The sequence below is a fragment of the Lepeophtheirus salmonis genome, chromosome 6 (genome assembly GCF_016086655.4).
Source record: "Lepeophtheirus salmonis chromosome 6, UVic_Lsal_1.4, whole genome shotgun sequence".
NCBI classification, from domain to species: domain Eukaryota; kingdom Metazoa; phylum Arthropoda; class Copepoda; order Siphonostomatoida; family Caligidae; genus Lepeophtheirus; species Lepeophtheirus salmonis.
The window spans coordinates 5,458,585-5,477,747 of NC_052136.2; the positions used below are offsets into that span (position 1 = coordinate 5,458,585).

General features: G+C 31.9%; 2 protein-coding genes and 2 long non-coding RNA genes across 11 annotated transcripts; 2 read left to right on the forward strand and 2 right to left on the reverse strand.

The window, feature by feature from the left end:
• On the reverse strand, nucleotides 1–1,395 carry LOC121119823 (uncharacterized). The gene is made up of 3 exons (XR_005864852.2): nucleotides 1,144–1,395; nucleotides 854–1,090; nucleotides 1–645 (listed from the first exon to the last, which is right to left on the reverse strand). It is a non-coding gene; the product is annotated as an uncharacterized lncRNA (long non-coding RNA).
• Nucleotides 1,396–1,433: 38 nt separating this feature from the next.
• Nucleotides 1,434–6,060, forward strand: LOC121119824 (tubulin beta-4 chain). Of its 5 annotated transcripts, none has more exons than XM_040714628.2 (3): nucleotides 1,434–3,182; nucleotides 3,233–3,617; nucleotides 4,192–6,060. In XM_040714628.2, exon 3 carries the CDS (start codon nucleotides 4,409–4,411, stop codon nucleotides 5,744–5,746), a length of 1,338 nt encoding a protein of 445 aa, XP_040570562.1. In that variant the 5' UTR covers nucleotides 1,434–3,182; nucleotides 3,233–3,617; nucleotides 4,192–4,408; the 3' UTR covers nucleotides 5,747–6,060. The 5 variants fall into 5 exon arrangements, with proteins under 5 accessions (XP_040570562.1, XP_040570560.1, XP_071745260.1 ...); XM_040714626.2 differs by having other exon boundaries at nucleotides 2,711–3,182; nucleotides 3,244–3,617; XM_071889159.1 differs by lacking the exon at nucleotides 3,233–3,617 and having other exon boundaries at nucleotides 2,711–2,806.
• A 5,256-nt stretch (nucleotides 6,061–11,316) lies between these two features.
• Nucleotides 11,317–14,647, forward strand: LOC121119825 (tubulin beta-4 chain). 4 transcript variants are annotated; one of them, XM_071889160.1, is made up of 3 exons: nucleotides 11,541–11,802; nucleotides 11,864–12,237; nucleotides 12,813–14,647. In XM_071889160.1, exon 3 carries the CDS (start codon nucleotides 13,030–13,032, stop codon nucleotides 14,365–14,367), a length of 1,338 nt encoding a protein of 445 aa, XP_071745261.1. In that variant the 5' UTR covers nucleotides 11,541–11,802; nucleotides 11,864–12,237; nucleotides 12,813–13,029; the 3' UTR covers nucleotides 14,368–14,647. The 4 variants fall into 4 exon arrangements, with proteins under 4 accessions (XP_040570563.1, XP_071745261.1, XP_071745262.1 ...); XM_071889161.1 differs by having other exon boundaries at nucleotides 11,563–11,802; nucleotides 11,853–12,237; XM_040714629.2 differs by having other exon boundaries at nucleotides 11,317–12,237.
• A 576-nt stretch (nucleotides 14,648–15,223) lies between these two features.
• Nucleotides 15,224–15,732, reverse strand: LOC121119826 (uncharacterized). Its single transcript, XR_011780574.1, has 3 exons — nucleotides 15,603–15,732; nucleotides 15,416–15,533; nucleotides 15,224–15,354 (listed from the first exon to the last, which is right to left on the reverse strand). It is a non-coding gene; the product is annotated as an uncharacterized lncRNA (long non-coding RNA).
• Between the last annotated feature and the right edge of the window lie 3,431 nt (nucleotides 15,733–19,163).

Consider the following 19,163-nt stretch of genomic DNA (forward strand, 5'->3'; position numbering starts at 1 on the left):
TTATCACTTCAATTTTTATTTCTTTATGTTAATATTTAATACATACATGATGATATCCATATGGTTCTTATTAATTGTTTTTATTAAGTTAGAAGTTTAAATACAATTACTTATTTTAGAATCCATTGGTTGTGGCTAATACCAAATTATTTGATTTAAGTTTTATCTAATCCCTTTTTGAATATTCTAATATTATTGAAAATTAGACAAAAATAGGGATTTTCATACTACCCATACAATTTTATAATTTAGGAAGACGAAGTGTATCAAGAAAGTGATTATGAGGATTACAACAGTTCTTTTAAATATTTGATTAGAAATTCAGAAGATCCAAGATCATTCTTGTATTTGAGAATTTCGACTTAAAGTCCTCTGCCATGTAGAGGTCTATGATGTCAATCTGCAAGAACAGATTAATTTCTTTAAATTGATAATACATAATGTTCAACCATGTTTTTCCGACTGCTTTTCTGACTGATGTATTTTAAACATAATAAAAATTTCAATATCATCCTTGTTTTGGTGTAACTTTATCAATGTGAGAAATAACTTGTCCTCTCTCTCATAGTTTAGATGATCAACCAAGAGAAAAATACAAACATTTCAAGTGACTGAAGTTACTCAGTCCTGTGTAGTAGGCGATCACTGAAATAAATTGAATTGTTTACAGTCAAATTCATGCTCGTCTGCAAAATAGGGCTTGAATATTTTAAATTAAAAAAATTGAATAATGTAAAAAAAAAAAATATGTTTTACCATTTTTATTTTGTCAAACCATAGATACTGATTTAAAATACAACTTAAATATCATTTTGCAGAATATCCCAGGATACATAGTATTTTATTCATCTACCTGATAGATTATTGACAACGTTTTGGATCGAGAACATAGGTCGAAAAAGTTGTTCTTTGTTACAAGTAGTTTGAACGTATTTATTCTTTTTGGTCAACGGATCTGATTGATCATCTTCGTTTTGTGTTGGAGTTAAATTACCCTCGTTGATGTTCTCAGTCAATACCTCCTCCCCTAACACATCCAATCAGGAGTCATTAGCATGCCATTGTCATCGATATGAATTATGTTACGATTCTATAATAAAGTATGGGTTTATAAATTAAAATTTCTTAGGAAGATTTAAAGACCTTAAACTTGCCCAATTTTGATCAAGGGTAAATATTCCTCGGCTAGATTTTTACCTACTTATGACTAAGGAAAAAGAAATTGGACTGCATCTCGTTTCAAATGTCAATATGTTTTTTCTCCCACGGAAGCTAGAGTTTAGCTTACAACATACAAATACCGCAGTATTGTAATTTATAAATATGAAATATTATTAATATAGCTAGAGAATACAATGGCGTCACACAACAGCTGACGTAATCTTAAGCAATACTAGCGTCCTTAAGCAATCCATATTGATATTAGCCCAAGCGACAGTGAGTTATACCCCTGATGGATAAAGTATATATTTTTTAGTTTGCTCGTGCCCTAATTAGAATTTTTTGTTTTTCTTCTATTTTTATATGATCTAACGTCGATAATTGCCTGATATTGATATGGTTCGAACATGTCACTAAACCACACTGATTCGAACATTAAACCAATGAAGCTGTTCCAATTTCATCCACACCTTGGACTTATCAATAAATTTAACGCAAAAATGTTTTAGACAAAAATTAAGTTAAGAGAATGTTTATAAATTAAGAAAGATAATAATTTACTGCAAAACTTACTCTGTCAGTAACAGGCATATATTTTGATTCAAAACGATATGAATAACTTAAAGCCTAGCTGTTAAGTTTTACACAAAAAAAAAAGAACATGTGTTCTTGTTTCAGAACCGAATAACAAGTATTTAGCACATTTCCTGGCAAATAATGGAAAAACATGACGGTTAAGTGATGGAAGTATTACCTTTCTAAGCTGATAATTATAACCCTAATAAGCTATTATTATTCTTCATATTGACAAAAAGGTACGAATAATAAGCTTGCTTTGATTGATTCTCATGAAAATGGCTGTTTTAAGCGAGGGTTTTACATTGAGTGGGACCTTAAATAAAGGTAAAATCTTAGGCTCCGATATGTTAAGTAAAAGCGTGAATCCTAGGGGAAGTATCCCTTAAAAACAGCACAGGCTGTAGTAATTAATGTTAAAAAATCACTAAAATGCTGCTCGTCAAAGCAAATACGGTTATTACTATTTAAAATAGTAATAACTTATTTGTTTATAAATTAATTTGGGCTTATAACCTTTATTGTTCTAGATTCTATTCATATGTTACTCGACTAGTTACTATTTTATAAGAATCCACTTATCATATAATAAGCAAAAAATAAAAGAAAATAAAAATAATACTAATCTTTTTGTATTCAATATATTTGATATAATAAAAAAAAACCATTTAAGCAAAATTAAAAGAAAGGCAAATTCAATCCTGTGTTGGAGGCTGAACCAAAAATTTTAAGCCCTGAAATTTTGCATACTGTTTTTCATCAGACCGTATCAACTTTCTATCACTAACGATGTATCAATTTCCAAATAAGTGGTTTTGCTCCCTCAAATCTGTCCACCCTACTAATAATCAACGAAGGGTATTTACATTCTATTTTTTTATATATTGAGGTTACGTGAATCTGCAACATAATTCTTTTACCTAGTTTTTATTTCTTACTTTTTATTTCAACGATCTTGTCTCCTTTCCTTTTTAGTCTCTTTATATACGACTAAGGATCAACAAGAAATTGTATTCATTTTTTGTATGTATTTTGAAAACGGATTATCAGTAGATAAATTATGCTTAAGGTATGTAAGGTATGAGTCATACATTCGAAATTATTGATACTGGTTACGTCATAATGACGTATCAAGTGAGACGAGGGAATGTACAGCTGCAAACAAAATACCAAAACCAAAATATTTTTGAGGAAGGTGACTCACCTAAGGTGAGAGCATAGAAATGTTAGAACTGCGTGGGAATATATTTAATTCATGGCCATCTGGATGTATCTTTCCTACTGATCAATCGTATGCATGAATTTGCATCCATCCATCCTTCCCTTCCTAGGAACTCTTATTTGACCACTTATTTATCCCATCCACACGCTCCCTGATACTCAATGTCACTCAGAGGATCTCCCGTCTTTGTGCTTCACTCGATGGATCTCATCTCCTTATCAAGGTCTGTGATAGTTGCTTTCGTTAATCATTGTCATAAATAAAATCATCCAGATCTTCTACAGAATCATCATATACTTCTACACATAAGAACTAAGAAATTCCCTAAAGGACAGAATAATCGATTGAAAGGAAGAAAGAGTTCTCATCCTCTATCCACAGTCCCTTCATTGAAATTCTTGAAAATCAACTCTGCTTCGTCTCTTACTCTAAGATCACTATTTCATTAATAAGAGTCGTTCAGTGTCCTTGATGTATATAACGCAGAAATCATTCATCTCAATCACATTTCTATCAATTCAATTTATAAGTTGGACCTCGTGATAAACTTTCTATGTGGATAATTATATAAGCTGGATACTTCAAGCTCACGCCTGATTGCATCATTACTACTGAGTCACTTGTCATTGGGAAAGATGTGGAACAGGATTTTAGACTGGTAAAGATTGCTTCTTTTTTCGCGATTTTTTGGTCTGCAAAGCATTTTCTATTCTGCTATTACATATAAATAGTTATTTGGAACTTTTATGTGATTATTCGTTTAGTAAAATATTTAACGGACCTCTTAACTTCAGTGGACTTCTGTTGGAATATCTGAATGGCATTGCAATTCCCAAACTTATTGAGTCAGGCATCCTCTTCTAAACAGCTTAATTACTTATAAACATATTGGAATATTATTCTTGCTGAGATCTAGGATCTCCATCGAAATAAATAAATTATTAAGTGTTTGCCACACTAGCTTCATTTTCAACAGGGCAATTACGTGCAACAAAATTACGAAAATATCGATTATTTCGCTTTAATATTTTTAAGTGGTATTTTTCCCTAAAATTTGTAAGGAAAAATATATATATGAAATGAATGAATTTAATGACAGGGATGGTAATTGATATGGTTCGAACTTGTGAGTAAACCACACTAATTCGAATATTAAGCCAATGAAACTGTTTCAATTTTTTTTTTGCACTTTCTCTTTTTTCTAATTTCTCTACGGTTTTTTTTTCTTGAAGGAAAAGAAGTGATAGTTGAATTTATTGAAAAAGGAGAGGTTTTTGTAAAAAGGTCCTACAAAAAGGAGGTATTGCAGTCAAAATGGACCGAAGGCCGGATAATAATAATAAAAAGGAAGAATATGTGGGTGAAAAATTAAAAATTGTGCGTACCACATTAGTGATCACACCTTTAAGAAGCTAAGGAGTTACTGGAGGTCGTAAGTATCAAATAAAAATGAGAGAGATAGTTCACATGCAAGCAGGCCAATGCGGGAACCAAATAGGAACAAAGTTTTGGGAAATCATATCGGATGAGCATGGCATTGATCCAACAGGAACTTATCATGGAACTTCGGACCTTCAGTTGGAGCGTACCAATGTATACTATAACGAAGCATCTGGTGGAATGTATGTTCCACGAGCAGTTCTTGTGGACTTAGAGCCAGGGACAATGGACTCTGTTCGTTCGAGTCCTTATGGGAAAATCTTTAGACCAGATAATTTTGTTTTTGGACAATCTGGTGCAGGTAACAATTGGGCCAAAGGACACTACACGGAAGGCGCTGAGTTAGTTGAATCTGTTTTGGATGTTGTTCGAAAGGAGTCAGAATCCTGTGACTGTCTTCAGGGATTTCAGTTGACCCATTCTTTGGGTGGGGGGACAGGATCTGGAATGGGTACACTATTAATCTCTAAAGTCCGTGAAGAATACCCTGACAGAATTATGAATACATATTCTGTTGTTCCTTCACCTAAAGTCTCTGATACTGTTGTTGAGCCTTATAATGCAACTTTATCCATACATCAGCTCGTAGAGAATACTGATGAGACTTTCTGTATCGATAATGAGGCTTTGTATGATATTTGCTTCCGCACATTGAAACTGACATCGCCAACATATGGGGATTTGAATCATTTGGTCTCACTGACAATGTCAGGTGTTACTACTTGTCTTAGGTTTCCTGGTCAACTTAATGCTGATCTAAGAAAGTTAGCTGTAAACATGGTACCATTTCCTCGTCTTCATTTTTTTATGCCAGGATTTGCGCCATTAACTTCTAGAGGAAGTCAACAATATAGAGCCCTTACTGTTCCAGAGCTTACACAGCAAATGTTTGATGCCAAAAATATGATGACAGCATGCGATCCTAGACATGGTAGGTACCTTACTGTTGCGGCTATATTTAGAGGGCGTATGTCAATGAAAGAAGTTGATGAACAAATGCTAAACATTCAAAACAAGAATACATCTTACTTTGTTGAATGGATTCCAAATAATGTTAAGACAGCCGTTTGTGACATTCCACCTCGTGGCCTCAAAATGGCTGCTACATTTATTGGAAATTCCACTGCGATTCAAGAAATATTTAAGCGAATATCTGACCAATTTACGGCCATGTTCCGTAGGAAAGCGTTTTTACATTGGTATACTGGTGAGGGTATGGATGAGATGGAGTTTACTGAAGCTGAAAGTAATATGAATGATTTGGTATCGGAATACCAGCAATATCAAGAAGCTACAGCTGAAGACGAAGGAGAGTTTGAGGAAGAAGAAGAGGAAGAAAATGCTTGATTACTCTTATTTTACAGTGTACTCAAGTATTTCTGTATATTAATGAATTATTTTAATATCATGTTTCATGCTTAAATTTCTATCTTATGTTTCTTTATTAATAGTTTAATATGTCATTAATGTGGAGCTTGCATCTATTCTTAGTAAATTTTTAATATTATCGGGCAATGTATTTGAAACCCCTTTTTATAATTTTAGGAAGGCAATGAAAGGCCCAATTATATGGATTTGTTTACAAAAGAATTAATAAATAAAATATTACTAAGCAATATTATAATTTAGTATCGAAAATATACTATGTGGGATATACGAAATATGTATATGTGTTATGCATTATAAAAGTCGGCTATAAATAATATTACGATGATAGTCTGGAATTACTTAAGGGATAAATAGCAGTTGATATGATAGACTTATTTGTCTATTACCAGATGATTTTGGGCTTCCCCTTTTTCATTTCTGAGGAAAAGTTGCGTGATACTATTAAAGTAACGACGTCCTGTCTTTGTGCTGAGTAATGTAAATCGAAGTTATGCCTAAACGTATCCAAAGGTTTGGTGAATCAAATAGTAGTTGTAAATCCCCATATATATAGTACCAGGTTTAATGCAAGAGGAGTACTTTAGTCTTAAGAGCGCTCTCTAATAAAAAGAAACAAAATTCATTTTCACAAACCAGCGTTTATATTTTATTCAACTCTTAAAATAGACTGAAAATACACATAAATTATGATTTATGATTAGAAATGGGAATGGTGTAAGAGCGCAAGGAGAAGGCAGGAGCAAGAAATATGGTATTACTGAATTAGACCATTGTTAATATCGGCTGCCTGTTATATGATTTTGATGGGAGAAAATGAATTGCTGCTACATTTAAAATAGGAGTAGTGCAGGAAAATATTATAGTTAATTACTTTTTTATTTGATGGAAAAAATTCACAAGAAAATACTTGAAGTTATTGTACAAGGAAAGGTTTTGTCATAAGGTTTTCAAAAAATAGATGGCACTAATGCAGTAAAGACTGACTCAAAGATAATAATTACAAGTATTTTCTTGTGAATTGTTTCCATCAAATAAAAAAGTCGTTAATTTTAATATTTTCCTGCACTTTTCCTATTTTAAATGTAGCAGCAATATAAATGCAATAAGTGAATTAAAGTCCAAAGCATCACAATAGTAATAAACAAAACCTCTAAAGCTCACCTTTTTTATTTGGTTCCTCAAGGAATTTTGTATATTACTATTGTGATGCTTTGGACTTTTAATAATGCACTTAAGTACATGTTATTGATTCGTAAAAGTTAAAGAAATATGTTTTTGAACAGCAAAAAATCTTCAAGAGTCCTTGTTTCTTCTCCATATCACGAGGCAGATAAGTATCTACTTCATTGTTCGAATTATTTTGTCAAATTTTAATCCAAAACAACGTATTCATTTCATTTTGTGTGGTGGAGGATATCCACGTCCTTGAAGAAGGACTTTTATGAGAGGAATATATATTTAAAAAAAACTGATGCTTCATTATTTGGAATGGGTATATCTGTCTCCAGATTTAATAGGACACGATTTCTTGTAATTTACATAATACAAGATATTGACCAAAGAGTATACTAGTCACTACAATATCTTAAATTTCAAGCACGCTGAGGTTTTCAAGGAAATTTTTTCACTCCCAGCATAAGCTTACTCGTATCATATAGGAGTTGAAATTACTCGCTAAAGAAAATACTCTGATATATAATATTAATAGAATATCGACGATGTTATGGATCCAGAAATGCTAGCTCAATTATTCTGCTATAAACAAAATCTTATATTTCTTACGTGAATCCATGTATGATATCAATATAATTTTGAATAATTAAGATTATATCTTCATTTATATTGTTTTCATATTTGACTTGGAAAAAGCAAGAAAATTTAAGACTAAAGCACATGAACTCATTACAAGAAGGCGAATAACATCTTCCATAGGAACCTTCAAATTTAATCTACAAATTTCCAATTAACTGATATGATAAAACTAGTCCAATGATTAGAGACCTTGTAAAAATTGATTAAAAGTTTATAATAAGGTAGAAAATATTCAAATTGGCAGTGTCACTTTATTGAAATTTATAAAATTCATAAATGAGCTTGATAGCTTCTGATTCTTTTATATACTTTCACATTGATAATAAATTTTTAAAGGCTAAAGTATATATTTGAAACTTCTTGTTGGTTGTGTTCTATAGTTATTGAATAATAGATATTTTGTATCTTTATTTTTATTAATAAAAGAAGACATAATTAATGCTTTCAATATGTTATTTAAATTTTTTATACTTACCTAGTTTTTAGTTATAAACGAAAATTAAGTTTTATGTTAAAGTCATAATGCTTTTGGAACGTTGTTCAAATCCAGTTTTTCTTTCAGTTTAGATATAAATGACAATTTTTAATGTTTTTTCGGTGTTGCGATTAATTATGACATGGTTTGAGATTCGACTATGGGTTCACTGCCAAAATTAGGAAAATAGAAAGTTTCAAATTCTTATAAGTAATACACGTTTTCTAAATTATAATTTTATGCAGAACTTAAATCTGGAGTCAAATATACAAAATATGGAATGGTTCTTTAGATATACTCATTTTTGTAAAGGTTTGTCTATATTGAGTTTCTGGTGCTGTGTATTTTTTTTTTTCTTCAGAAGTATTAAGTAGAATGACTCAAATTGGGGATCATTTTCATAGAGAAGTATATCTTGGGCATGATCGATTAACTTTTTATGAATATCGCTTATTCCGTATTTGTGTTGCTGCCTCTCATAATGCGAAATTTCGCATAAAATTTTAAATGGGTAAATCGTAAAAAAAAAAAAATCTGCAAATATTACAGACGATAGGAGAAAATTAAACACATCAGCCTAAAATATACTATTTCAGATACAAACGATCAAATTTTCAAGTATATAGCTCTTAAAATTTTAATGTATCATCCATTTTAATGCCGGACGGTATTTTTTTCAAACGTCAATAAAATTTGGATAATAGGCATGATATTTTTTTTAATGTTCCGGTTCAAGAAATAGTATATATTAGGTATCAATTTAAAGCTGATTAAATATCAAATAAAATGATATATCAATCAACCCTGTAGTCTTTTCCTATCAGTGGATATGTCTATTTAAAGCGAGGAATTTATCAAAAAGTATGAATTTTCGATTCCGTTTGTCACTTGATACATATTTTTTAAAAGTCCATTGCACAAAAGTTATGGAAGAAACAAGAAACAGTTTTTTTTAAGTCCTGGCCACTATCTATCATTTGAACATAAATAATGGTTATTTTAATGTACATTGTAGATTCTATAAGTCTACAAAATTGGAATTTCAAAATTTTTATTTTTTTAGGAAAATTGGTCACAAATTCAAATTTATTAACTAAACGACACAAATAAAGGATTGAAACTTTAAAAATCATAATCTACAGATATTTTTACACTATAAAATACTTATTAAACAATTATCAATGTTTATTTTCCACGCTAAATATTTTTTTCACACTTTTGCCAGTGAATCCGGGGTCGAATCTGGAACCACTTCTTGAGACCACTTCTTATACATGTATTTTGAAGATTGAATGACAGTAATAAAACATTCTTCAAGAAGATGGGTTATATATATTTGGATGAGTATATATATTCATCCCAACAATCTTTGTATTTGAAATGAAGTTAAACTATAAGTTTCTTTAGATAATTAATTAATTTTCCATTTGAAAAATATTACAACATTGGTGAGGTTTTTTTAATTTATTTAAAAAAAAAAAAATTTAAATACAATTTTTGAAATCAAATAAGCTATTTCCATACTGTTATAAAAAATTTTTATTAATGCGTTTAAAATATTTATACAGATTCTTATAGTCAGACCCATCACCAGACCTCAATCTTAGGGGGAAGGGGGGATTTATTATGTTTGCCCTTACCCATCACGGAATTCGTTATATTTATATTAATATAATAGTATTTTAATTAATTTTTCAAATCCAAAATATTCAAATATAAGACTTGGAGCTTAAAAATTATGTTTAAATACCTGTTTGAAAATTCAAATACAACTATTTATTAATATCATTCATCAGTATTTTTATGAAATAGGGTAGGGTGTTTTAATTCATTAAATTTTAGCCCAACTTTTTGGAAGCAAAAGGATCTTTTAAGGACTTTGGAAAAAAAAATCTGGTTTCTGAATCCCTTGACAAAGTCATGTTCACATGTTTATAGAAGTCAAAAACTACCTTTGGAGGCTAAAACCTTACAAACATAATTTTTTTTTTTAAATACAAACAAAAAATCGAATTAACAGGGCACTCTAAAAATTGGACACCTTAGTACACACGCTTAAATATAAGCTTAGAAGAAGTTTACCTTTTTTGTAACCTTTACCCTTTGATATTACCTTAAAACCGTACTTTATAAATTTAAAATTTTATATGTCTATTGCTTTAAGCATAAAAAGACTTAAATGATCACGTCATTTGCGAGTTTGTTCTTTATTACTTTGACAATAGATGAAAAAAAATACGTATTCATGGGTGAAAAAGTAATTTTGGGGTAGGGTTTAAAACACCATTTTGCATCCGAAAAGTTGGTCTGAAATTGAATTTGATTTTAAATAGTTATCCTTTGTTATTATTAACAGAAAAAGATTTGCCTCTGAGGCTTCGTTGAATATATAAATTTCCGCTCATCCATATATCTAGAAATTTATGCTTAAATACATTTTTCGTAAAAAAAAAGTACGAAATCATCCGGTATTTAGCCAAATAAGTCTATCATATCACCTGATATTTATTTCTTAGGTATTCCCATACTATCATTGTGATATTATTTCCCCACAACTTTTAAAATGAATCACATATATACGAGATATTATATAAGATATATATAAGAATGTTTTTTCATTTACTTTTAATTTCAAAAAAACTCCTCATTTAGTAGTATATAGAGAGACTGAAAAGGAAAGAGGTGACAAGATAGTTGAAATAAAAGAGCAAACAAAAACAATGTATATGAATGAAGTTCAGGATTCACGTAACCTCGATCAATAAATACCCTTCCTAGATGATTAGGCTTATGTATTTTTGTTTTAAAGTAATTTTTATAATTTTTTAGAGCATAATTATGATTGATTATCATCTATGGTTTCAATTAATATTTTATTTTTCTGGTTTATTTTAAAGATAAGTACATAACCCTGTCCAAAATGTTGCTTAGACGCTATATTAGATGAATATTAGGCACACGACACAGGATAAGATTAAACTGCGCAAGAGATAAAAATAGCGCATACACAGAATTTTAGACGAATCAGAATTAGAGATAAGAAAAATTATTATTCATGGCTATATATGACACCTCTTTCCTTTATAGCCTCTTTGTAAACGACTAAATTAAACTCTAAAAACTATCAAACTTATATTAAAACAAAAATATAAAATGCTATTCTTCTATAATCGACATAATTCTTTTACATAGTTTTTATTTTTTACTTTTTATTTCAACGATCTTATCTCCTTTCCTTTTTAGTCTCTTTATATACGACTAAGGATCAACAAGAAATTGTATTCATTTTTTGTATGTATTTTGAAAACGGATTATCAGTAGATTAATATTATTAGTTCGTTTATTTATCAAAAAGGATAAATTATGCTTAAGGTATGAGTCATACATTCGAAATTATTGATACTGGTTACGTCATAATGACGTATCAAGTGAGACGAGGGAATGTACAGCTGCAAACAAAATACCAAAACCAAAATATTTTTGAGGAAGGTGACTCACCTAAGGTGAGAGCATAGAAATGTTAGAACTGCGTGGGAATATATTTAATTCATGGCCATCTGGATGTATCTTTCCTACTGATCAATCGTATGCATGGATCTGCATCCATCCATCCTTCCCTTCCTAGAAACTCTTATTTATCCCATCCACACGCTCCCTGATACTCAATGTCACTCAGAGGATCTCCCGTCTTTGTGCTTCACTCGATGGATCTCATCTCCTTATCAAGGTCTGTGATAGTTGCTTTCGTTAATCATTGTCATAAATAAAATCATCCAGATCTTCTACAGAATCATCATATACTTCTACACATAAGAACTAAGAAATTCCCTAAAGGACAGAATAATCGATTGAAAGGAAGAAAGAGTTCTCATCCTCTATCCACAGTCCCTTCATTGAAATTCTTGAAAATCAACTCTGCTTCGTCTCTTACTCTAAGATCACTATTTCATTAATAAGAGTCGTTCAGTGTCCTTGATGTATATAACGCAGAAATCATTCATCTCAATCACATTTCTATCAATTCAATTTATAAGTTGGACCTCGTGATAAACTTTCTATGTGGATAATTATATAAGCTGGATACTTCAAGCTCACGCCTGATTGCATCATTACTACTGAGTCACTTGTCATTGGGAAAGATGTGGAACAGGATTTTAGACTGGTAAAGATTGCTTCTTTTTTCGCGATTTTTTGGTCTGCAAAGCATTTTCTATTCTGCTATTACATATAAATAGTTATTTGGAACTTTTATGTGATTATTTGTTTTGCTAAAATATTTAACGGACCTCTTAACTTCTGTTGGAATATCTGAATGGCATTGCAATTCCCAAACTTATTGAGTCAGGCATCCTCTTCTAAACAGCTTAATTACTTATAAACATATTGGAATATTACTCTTGCTGAGATCTAGGATCTCCATCGAAATAAATAAATTATTAAGTGTTTGCCACACTAGCTTCATTTTCAATAGGGTAATTACGTGCAACAAAATTACGAAAATATCGATTATTTCGCTTTAATATTTTTAAGTGGTATTTTTCCCTAAAATTTGTAAGGAAAAATATATATATGAAATGAATGAATTTAATGACAGGGATGGTAATTGACTTGGTAATCGATATGGTTCGAACTTGTGAGTAAACCACACTAATTCGAATATTTAACCAATGAAACTGTTTAAAAATTTTTTTGCACTTTCTCTATTTTCTAATTTCTCTACATTTTTTTTTCTTGAAGGAAAAGAAGTGATAGTTGAATTTATTGAAAAAGGAGAGTTTTTGTCAAAAGGTCCTAAAAAAAAGGAGGTATTGCAGTCAAAATGGACCGAAGGCCGTATAATAATAATAAAAAGGAAGAATATGTGGGTGAAAAATTAAAAATTGTACGTACCACATTAGTGATCACACCTTTAAGAAGCTAAGGAGTTACTGGAGGTCGTAAGTATCAAATAAAAATGAGAGAGATAGTTCACATGCAAGCAGGCCAATGCGGGAACCAAATAGGAACAAAGTTTTGGGAAATCATATCCGATGAGCATGGCATTGATCCAACAGGAACTTATCATGGAACTTCGGACCTTCAGTTGGAGCGTACCAATGTATACTATAACGAAGCATCTGGTGGAATGTATGTTCCACGAGCAGTGCTTGTGGACTTAGAGCCAGGGACAATGGACTCTGTTCGTTCGAGTCCTTATGGGAAAATCTTTAGACCAGATAATTTTGTTTTTGGACAATCTGGTGCAGGTAACAATTGGGCCAAAGGACACTACACGGAAGGCGCCGAGTTAGTTGAATCTGTTTTGGATGTTGTTCGAAAGGAGTCAGAATCCTGTGACTGTATTCAGGGATTTCAGTTGACCCATTCTTTGGGTGGGGGGACAGGATCTGGAATGGGTACACTATTAATCTCTAAAGTCCGTGAAGAATACCCTGACAGAATTATGAATACATATTCTGTTGTTCCTTCACCTAAAGTCTCTGATACTGTTGTTGAGCCTTATAATGCAACTTTATCCATACATCAGCTCGTAGAGAATACTGATGAGACTTTCTGTATCGATAATGAGGCTTTGTATGATATTTGCTTTCGCACATTGAAACTGACATCGCCAACATATGGAGATTTGAATCATTTGGTCTCACTGACAATGTCAGGTGTTACTACTTGTCTTAGGTTTCCTGGTCAACTTAATGCTGATCTAAGAAAGTTAGCTGTAAACATGGTACCATTTCCTCGTCTTCATTTTTTTATGCCAGGATTTGCGCCATTAACTTCTAGAGGAAGTCAACAATATAGAGCCCTTACTGTTCCAGAGCTTACACAGCAAATGTTTGATGCCAAAAATATGATGACAGCATGCGATCCTAGACATGGTAGGTACCTTACTGTTGCGGCTATATTTAGAGGGCGTATGTCAATGAAAGAAGTTGATGAACAAATGCTAAACATTCAAAACAAGAATACATCTTACTTTGTTGAATGGATTCCAAATAATGTTAAGACAGCCGTTTGTGACATTCCACCTCGTGGCCTCAAAATGGCTGCTACATTTATTGGAAATTCCACTGCGATTCAAGAAATATTTAAGCGAATATCTGACCAATTTACGGCCATGTTCCGTAGGAAAGCGTTTTTACATTGGTACACTGGTGAGGGTATGGATGAGATGGAGTTTACTGAAGCTGAAAGTAATATGAATGATTTGGTATCGGAATACCAGCAATATCAAGAAGCTACAGCTGAAGACGAAGGAGAGTTTGAGGAAGAAGAAGAGGAAGAAAATGCTTGATTACTCTTATTTTACAGTGTACTCAAGTATTTCTGTATATTAATGAATTATTTTAATATCAAGATTTTAATTTCATGTTTCATGCTTAAACTTCTATCTTATGTTTCTTTATTAATAGTTTAATATGTCATTAATGTGGAGCTTGCATCGATTCTTAGTAAATTTTTAATATTATTGGGCAATGTATTTGAAACCCCTTGTTATAATTTTAGCAAGGCAATGAAAGGCCCAATTATATGGATTTGTTTACAACAAAAGTTAATAAATAATATATTACTAAGCAATTTTATAATTTAGTATCAAAAAAATACTATGTAGGATATACGAAATATTTATATGTGTTATTCATTATAAAAGTCGGCTAGAAATAATATTACGATGATAGTCTGGAATTACTTAAGGGATAAATAGCAGTTGATATGATAGACCTATTTGTCCATTACCATAGGATTTTGGGCTTCCCCTGTTTCTTTTTTTGCAAAAACTTTTAGCACTTTTTAAATGCTTTTCCAAAAAGTTCGCGTATATTTTATTGATGAGGAACATGGCAACCATGTCTTGAAAGCCAAGAAAGAGGAATGGAATTATAAAACATGAAATTGTTTTCGAAGGAAAGCCTTCCTCAATTCCATATATTCTCCCTACTGCATATTCTACTCTTTTCCCACAATAGACTTCATCAATCATGAGACAAACTTTTCTTTCATTTTCAGACAAATTTCTAATCCGTGCACCCAAATAATTAATCGTTCACTCCTCTAATCCAGGGTAAATAGACAAGGAACTTGTCAAAAAATTTAAATGGCGTTCTCTTGGAATAGAGAGAAGATCTTCTCGTTGACAGTACAGAGTTGGCGTGGTTGTTTGCCAAATTGAGGTCATCGTTAGTATGTTTGATGAATACTGCCTTCGCTTGCTAGGTAAAAGACATAGGTGAATTTGTTCATTAAAAAGTGACAACTTTTTTTTGCTCTTTCTCTTCCAAATCTGGAATTATGTTTTCTATAATCTTCCCTGCAATTTTAAGCACTTCAAAATTATTTTGTACATCACGATCTAGGTTTGTTTAAAACGCAACAAAATTAAGGACTTCTGAAAGTGTTTCGAATGTTTTCTTTTTGAAAATATGACTGAATTCATTTTGATTCACTTTTTCTCCATTGGCCCTAAAATGATGTTAACGTTAATATAATATTAAATTAATTCAAAATCTCAAAAATATATTTAAGTTTTACCATGCAGTAAAGGGTAGATCCTCATTAATTTCAAGGCTTAGAGGAAGTTCATGAACGCCCAAGGTAGAAGTTTTCATCCTGATGAGAAAAAAACTTACATTCTTGTTGTATAATAAATATTTGGCAGTGTTGCTTCTATTAGTTTTTTGTAGATCAGCCAAACCAATAATCTTGTCATGTTCGAAGAATTCTTGAATCTTATGATTCATTTGCTTGATTTGACTGATGCCTGGCTGATGCAGTTGCTCTTTCAGATCAAATTTTATTTATCTTTGGTGATTAAACCTTGAAGGAATAACACTTTTATTAAGTTTATTGGATAATTTATTTCCATCTGTTATTGGGACGTTCTCATAACCATTTAAGTTGAAATGCTCGCTGCAGAGGACTGAATGTGATGATGGGGTCTAATTGTGACTATGAACACTTTTTACCATTTCTCTCTAAGAGTCGGATTTTTGGGGACCTATGGAATAAAAAATTGGTTTATCGACCAGCGGATTTTCTTTTTGTTTGGCGGTAACCACTCCTGCAACCAACAGCTACACATTTATTGGCCATCCTAATCCTTCACATTATCTAATATGAAAAAATTAATTGAATGGATTAATTCATTAATACATTCAAACTGTATAAATGAAATTGGTCGCTGCACCTAGCAGCTGATTTTTTCTACCTCTAATCCTTTTCTTTTAGTAGTAATTGATACAAGAATTGCTGGAACGGAACTTTGGTCGTTCCTTGTGTGGAGCAACAGTTAGGATATGCAGCCATCAATGCTAGGATTCTTTTTAAAAAAATTAGAGGGAAAAAATGTTTGTATCAATTATTTATTTTGAAGTTAGTAGAAGAATTAGCAGTCTTGGATATGGAGACTTCGAATAATACAAATATACCAATATTAATACCAATACCAAAAATGGAGAAATTTGTCAGATTATTCTGTCGGTCTCTCGGGCTGAAATTTTCTCCACTTCCAATTGAACGAGCAAGAAAAAATAACATATGGTATTACTGAATTTAGACCATTGTTAATATCGGCTGCCTGTTATATGATTTTGTGGGGAGAGAATGAATTACTGCTATAAAGAGAAGAACTTTCTACATTTAAAATAGCATTAATGCAGGAAAAATATTAAAATTAACCACTTTTGAAGTGAACAAAACAAGAAGAAAGAGCACACGCATCAATTGTTTTTCCTCTTGTAATTGCAATACTTAGTTTTTTCTTTACACACATCCCATCTTTCTTTATCTTATACATAAGAGACCAAAAAAAACAACAGAAATAATGATCTTGGAATACATTGCACACGCCTGAAATATTTCATTAATACGACTACATTATTATTTCTTATATAAAAAATATTTACATAATTGACATCAGGGAGCACCCTGTATACATGTTCTAGGATTTTTCGCCCTCATATATATATATTGGCAAAAATATATCTTCTCACATATAATTTAAGTTTTAAAATGGGTCTCCCTCCCTTTGAAGTAATTTGTAATGTTTTTTTGTATTCATTCCCCAAAATACCTTGCTAGCTAAAAGAGAGACTTCTTGATTTTCGACAGTGGACATTTTGAATAGGATTAAATTTTGTATAGGAAAGTGGGATTCTCAACCTTTTTAATTACCAGGATTGTGCTTGCCACTGAACTTTCAAATGCGGCCCAAACAATTATCAGCTTTTTACAATCAGTGCTGTTATGGGACAAATATGTATACGGGGTATGTTCAAACAGTAAGGTGGATTTTTTATTTTTTTTATGTTAATACATTAAAAAATAAGATATATTTATTCTTTAAAACTATATCATATGTTTAGTTTGTTTGTGAGAGGCAAAATGGTCAGAAGTATTTTGTGTGTTCTGCGATTTTTTACTATATGTCCTGGGTTCTTCCATTTGGACGAATGTCATTTGGCTTTGATATGATAACCATATACCCATAATTGCTCACCAGTTATGACGCTTTTGAGCAAATCAGGATCATCATTGGTATCTGTGAACAGCTCATTAGTGATGGGTATATGGCAAGGTCGTGCCAGATATTTGATGGGATCGAAAATTTTATCGATCTGTCAGAGTGTCTTGTCGTTGCGTGTGAAACTATGATCACATATATATACCCGGACGATGAAGACTTCAAATCTTTACTGGAGAACTTTTACAACTGGGATTGAGAAACTCTCTCTTGTGCCAAAAGAATAGTTGCTTCCATCAGAAAATTTGAAAACTGCGCATCTCTAATTTCTCTTGGAAACATTTTGCAGTCGTTGAAAGGTATCACAGTAGAGGCTGCAAAGGATAGATCTGGATTTTTTCCTTGGCTTGTCAAAAATCGATAATTTTTAAGGAACTGATAATTCCTCACATCAGCTGTATATTGATCCCCCCCACCCTCTAAAAAAATTAAAGCTATCAATCGAATAATGGCCTCCTAGAGAGACAAAATAATTGAGATTACAGCTTTACTTTACGTAAAGAACACATAGGTCTGCAACTTGACTTGGACAAGCAAGCATACTATTTACAATGTCAACAAGGCTATAAAGGAAGGTATTGACATCGAGACAAGCTTCAACAGGATGTTGCATCACCACACACAGTTTTGGTTACATATTCCTTTTTAGAGACCAACATTTCATTCTGGCCGAAAACAATATGAACACCATGCTCGCCTCATGTCAGCCTGTTCGACTTATCCCTTTGTCCACATGTCAAAACCAGAGTTTTCCGGACAAAAGCACTGAATCTCAAAGCCCTCAAGGTTTTTGTTGATGAGTATTGGAACTCCATGATCCGTAATTACATTACTATCACACCTCAGAGCTTATAGTGGCGCATTTGCGTTTTGTTGGTTTCCCTCTCCAAGTGTATCACACATCAAAGTCGAATGGGTTCAAATCTGGAAATTAAGGGGCCACATATCTTTGTCTTTTTACCTCTCGAGCCCCCTGGACTTCATAAACTCTGTCAGAAAGTTGTATGGGATCCTCTTATATGAGAACAATCCCCCCTTTCGATGGTCTGATGATCAAGCTGGACAGGAACTATGGTTCCCTCTTTAAAGTGCGCCCTAGATTTCTTCCTCTCCTGAAGAGGTCTTCCTTATCCTTCTTTATCGTGGTCACCTTGAAAACCAGGCTCCTGGAGTACATCAAAATGTCCATAATCCTTCAACTTCGGCATTTTGCTCACTCATGATAACGACATTACGAAATGTTTATTTTTGTTTATTTATGCACAAAAATGGCTGAACCAGAATATCAAAATAATCATTAAACCTTCTTATATTAATGAAAAAATTAACCTTAATGAACGATCCACGTTTTGCTGCCCAACACTGTATATTTAAATAGAGGTAGATGCTTACAACAGAATGCTCTAAAATGGAATTATCATAAATTATATATAAAAAAAGAAAAATACTAAATGCCTTTCCTTTTGTAACTTTTAAAGTAAGTTTTTTCTCTGAGGTAATTTTAAAAATTAGAAATGGCAACACATGGACCAGCATCCGGTCAAAGTTTTGCTAATGTAGTTTCTAAAATT

Coding starts and splice junctions, on each gene's coding strand:
- LOC121119824 (XM_040714628.2), top strand. CDS start 4,409: ATGAGAGAGATAGTTCACATGCAAGCAGGCCAATGCGGGAACCAAATA.
- LOC121119825 (XM_040714629.2), top strand. CDS start 13,030: ATGAGAGAGATAGTTCACATGCAAGCAGGCCAATGCGGGAACCAAATA.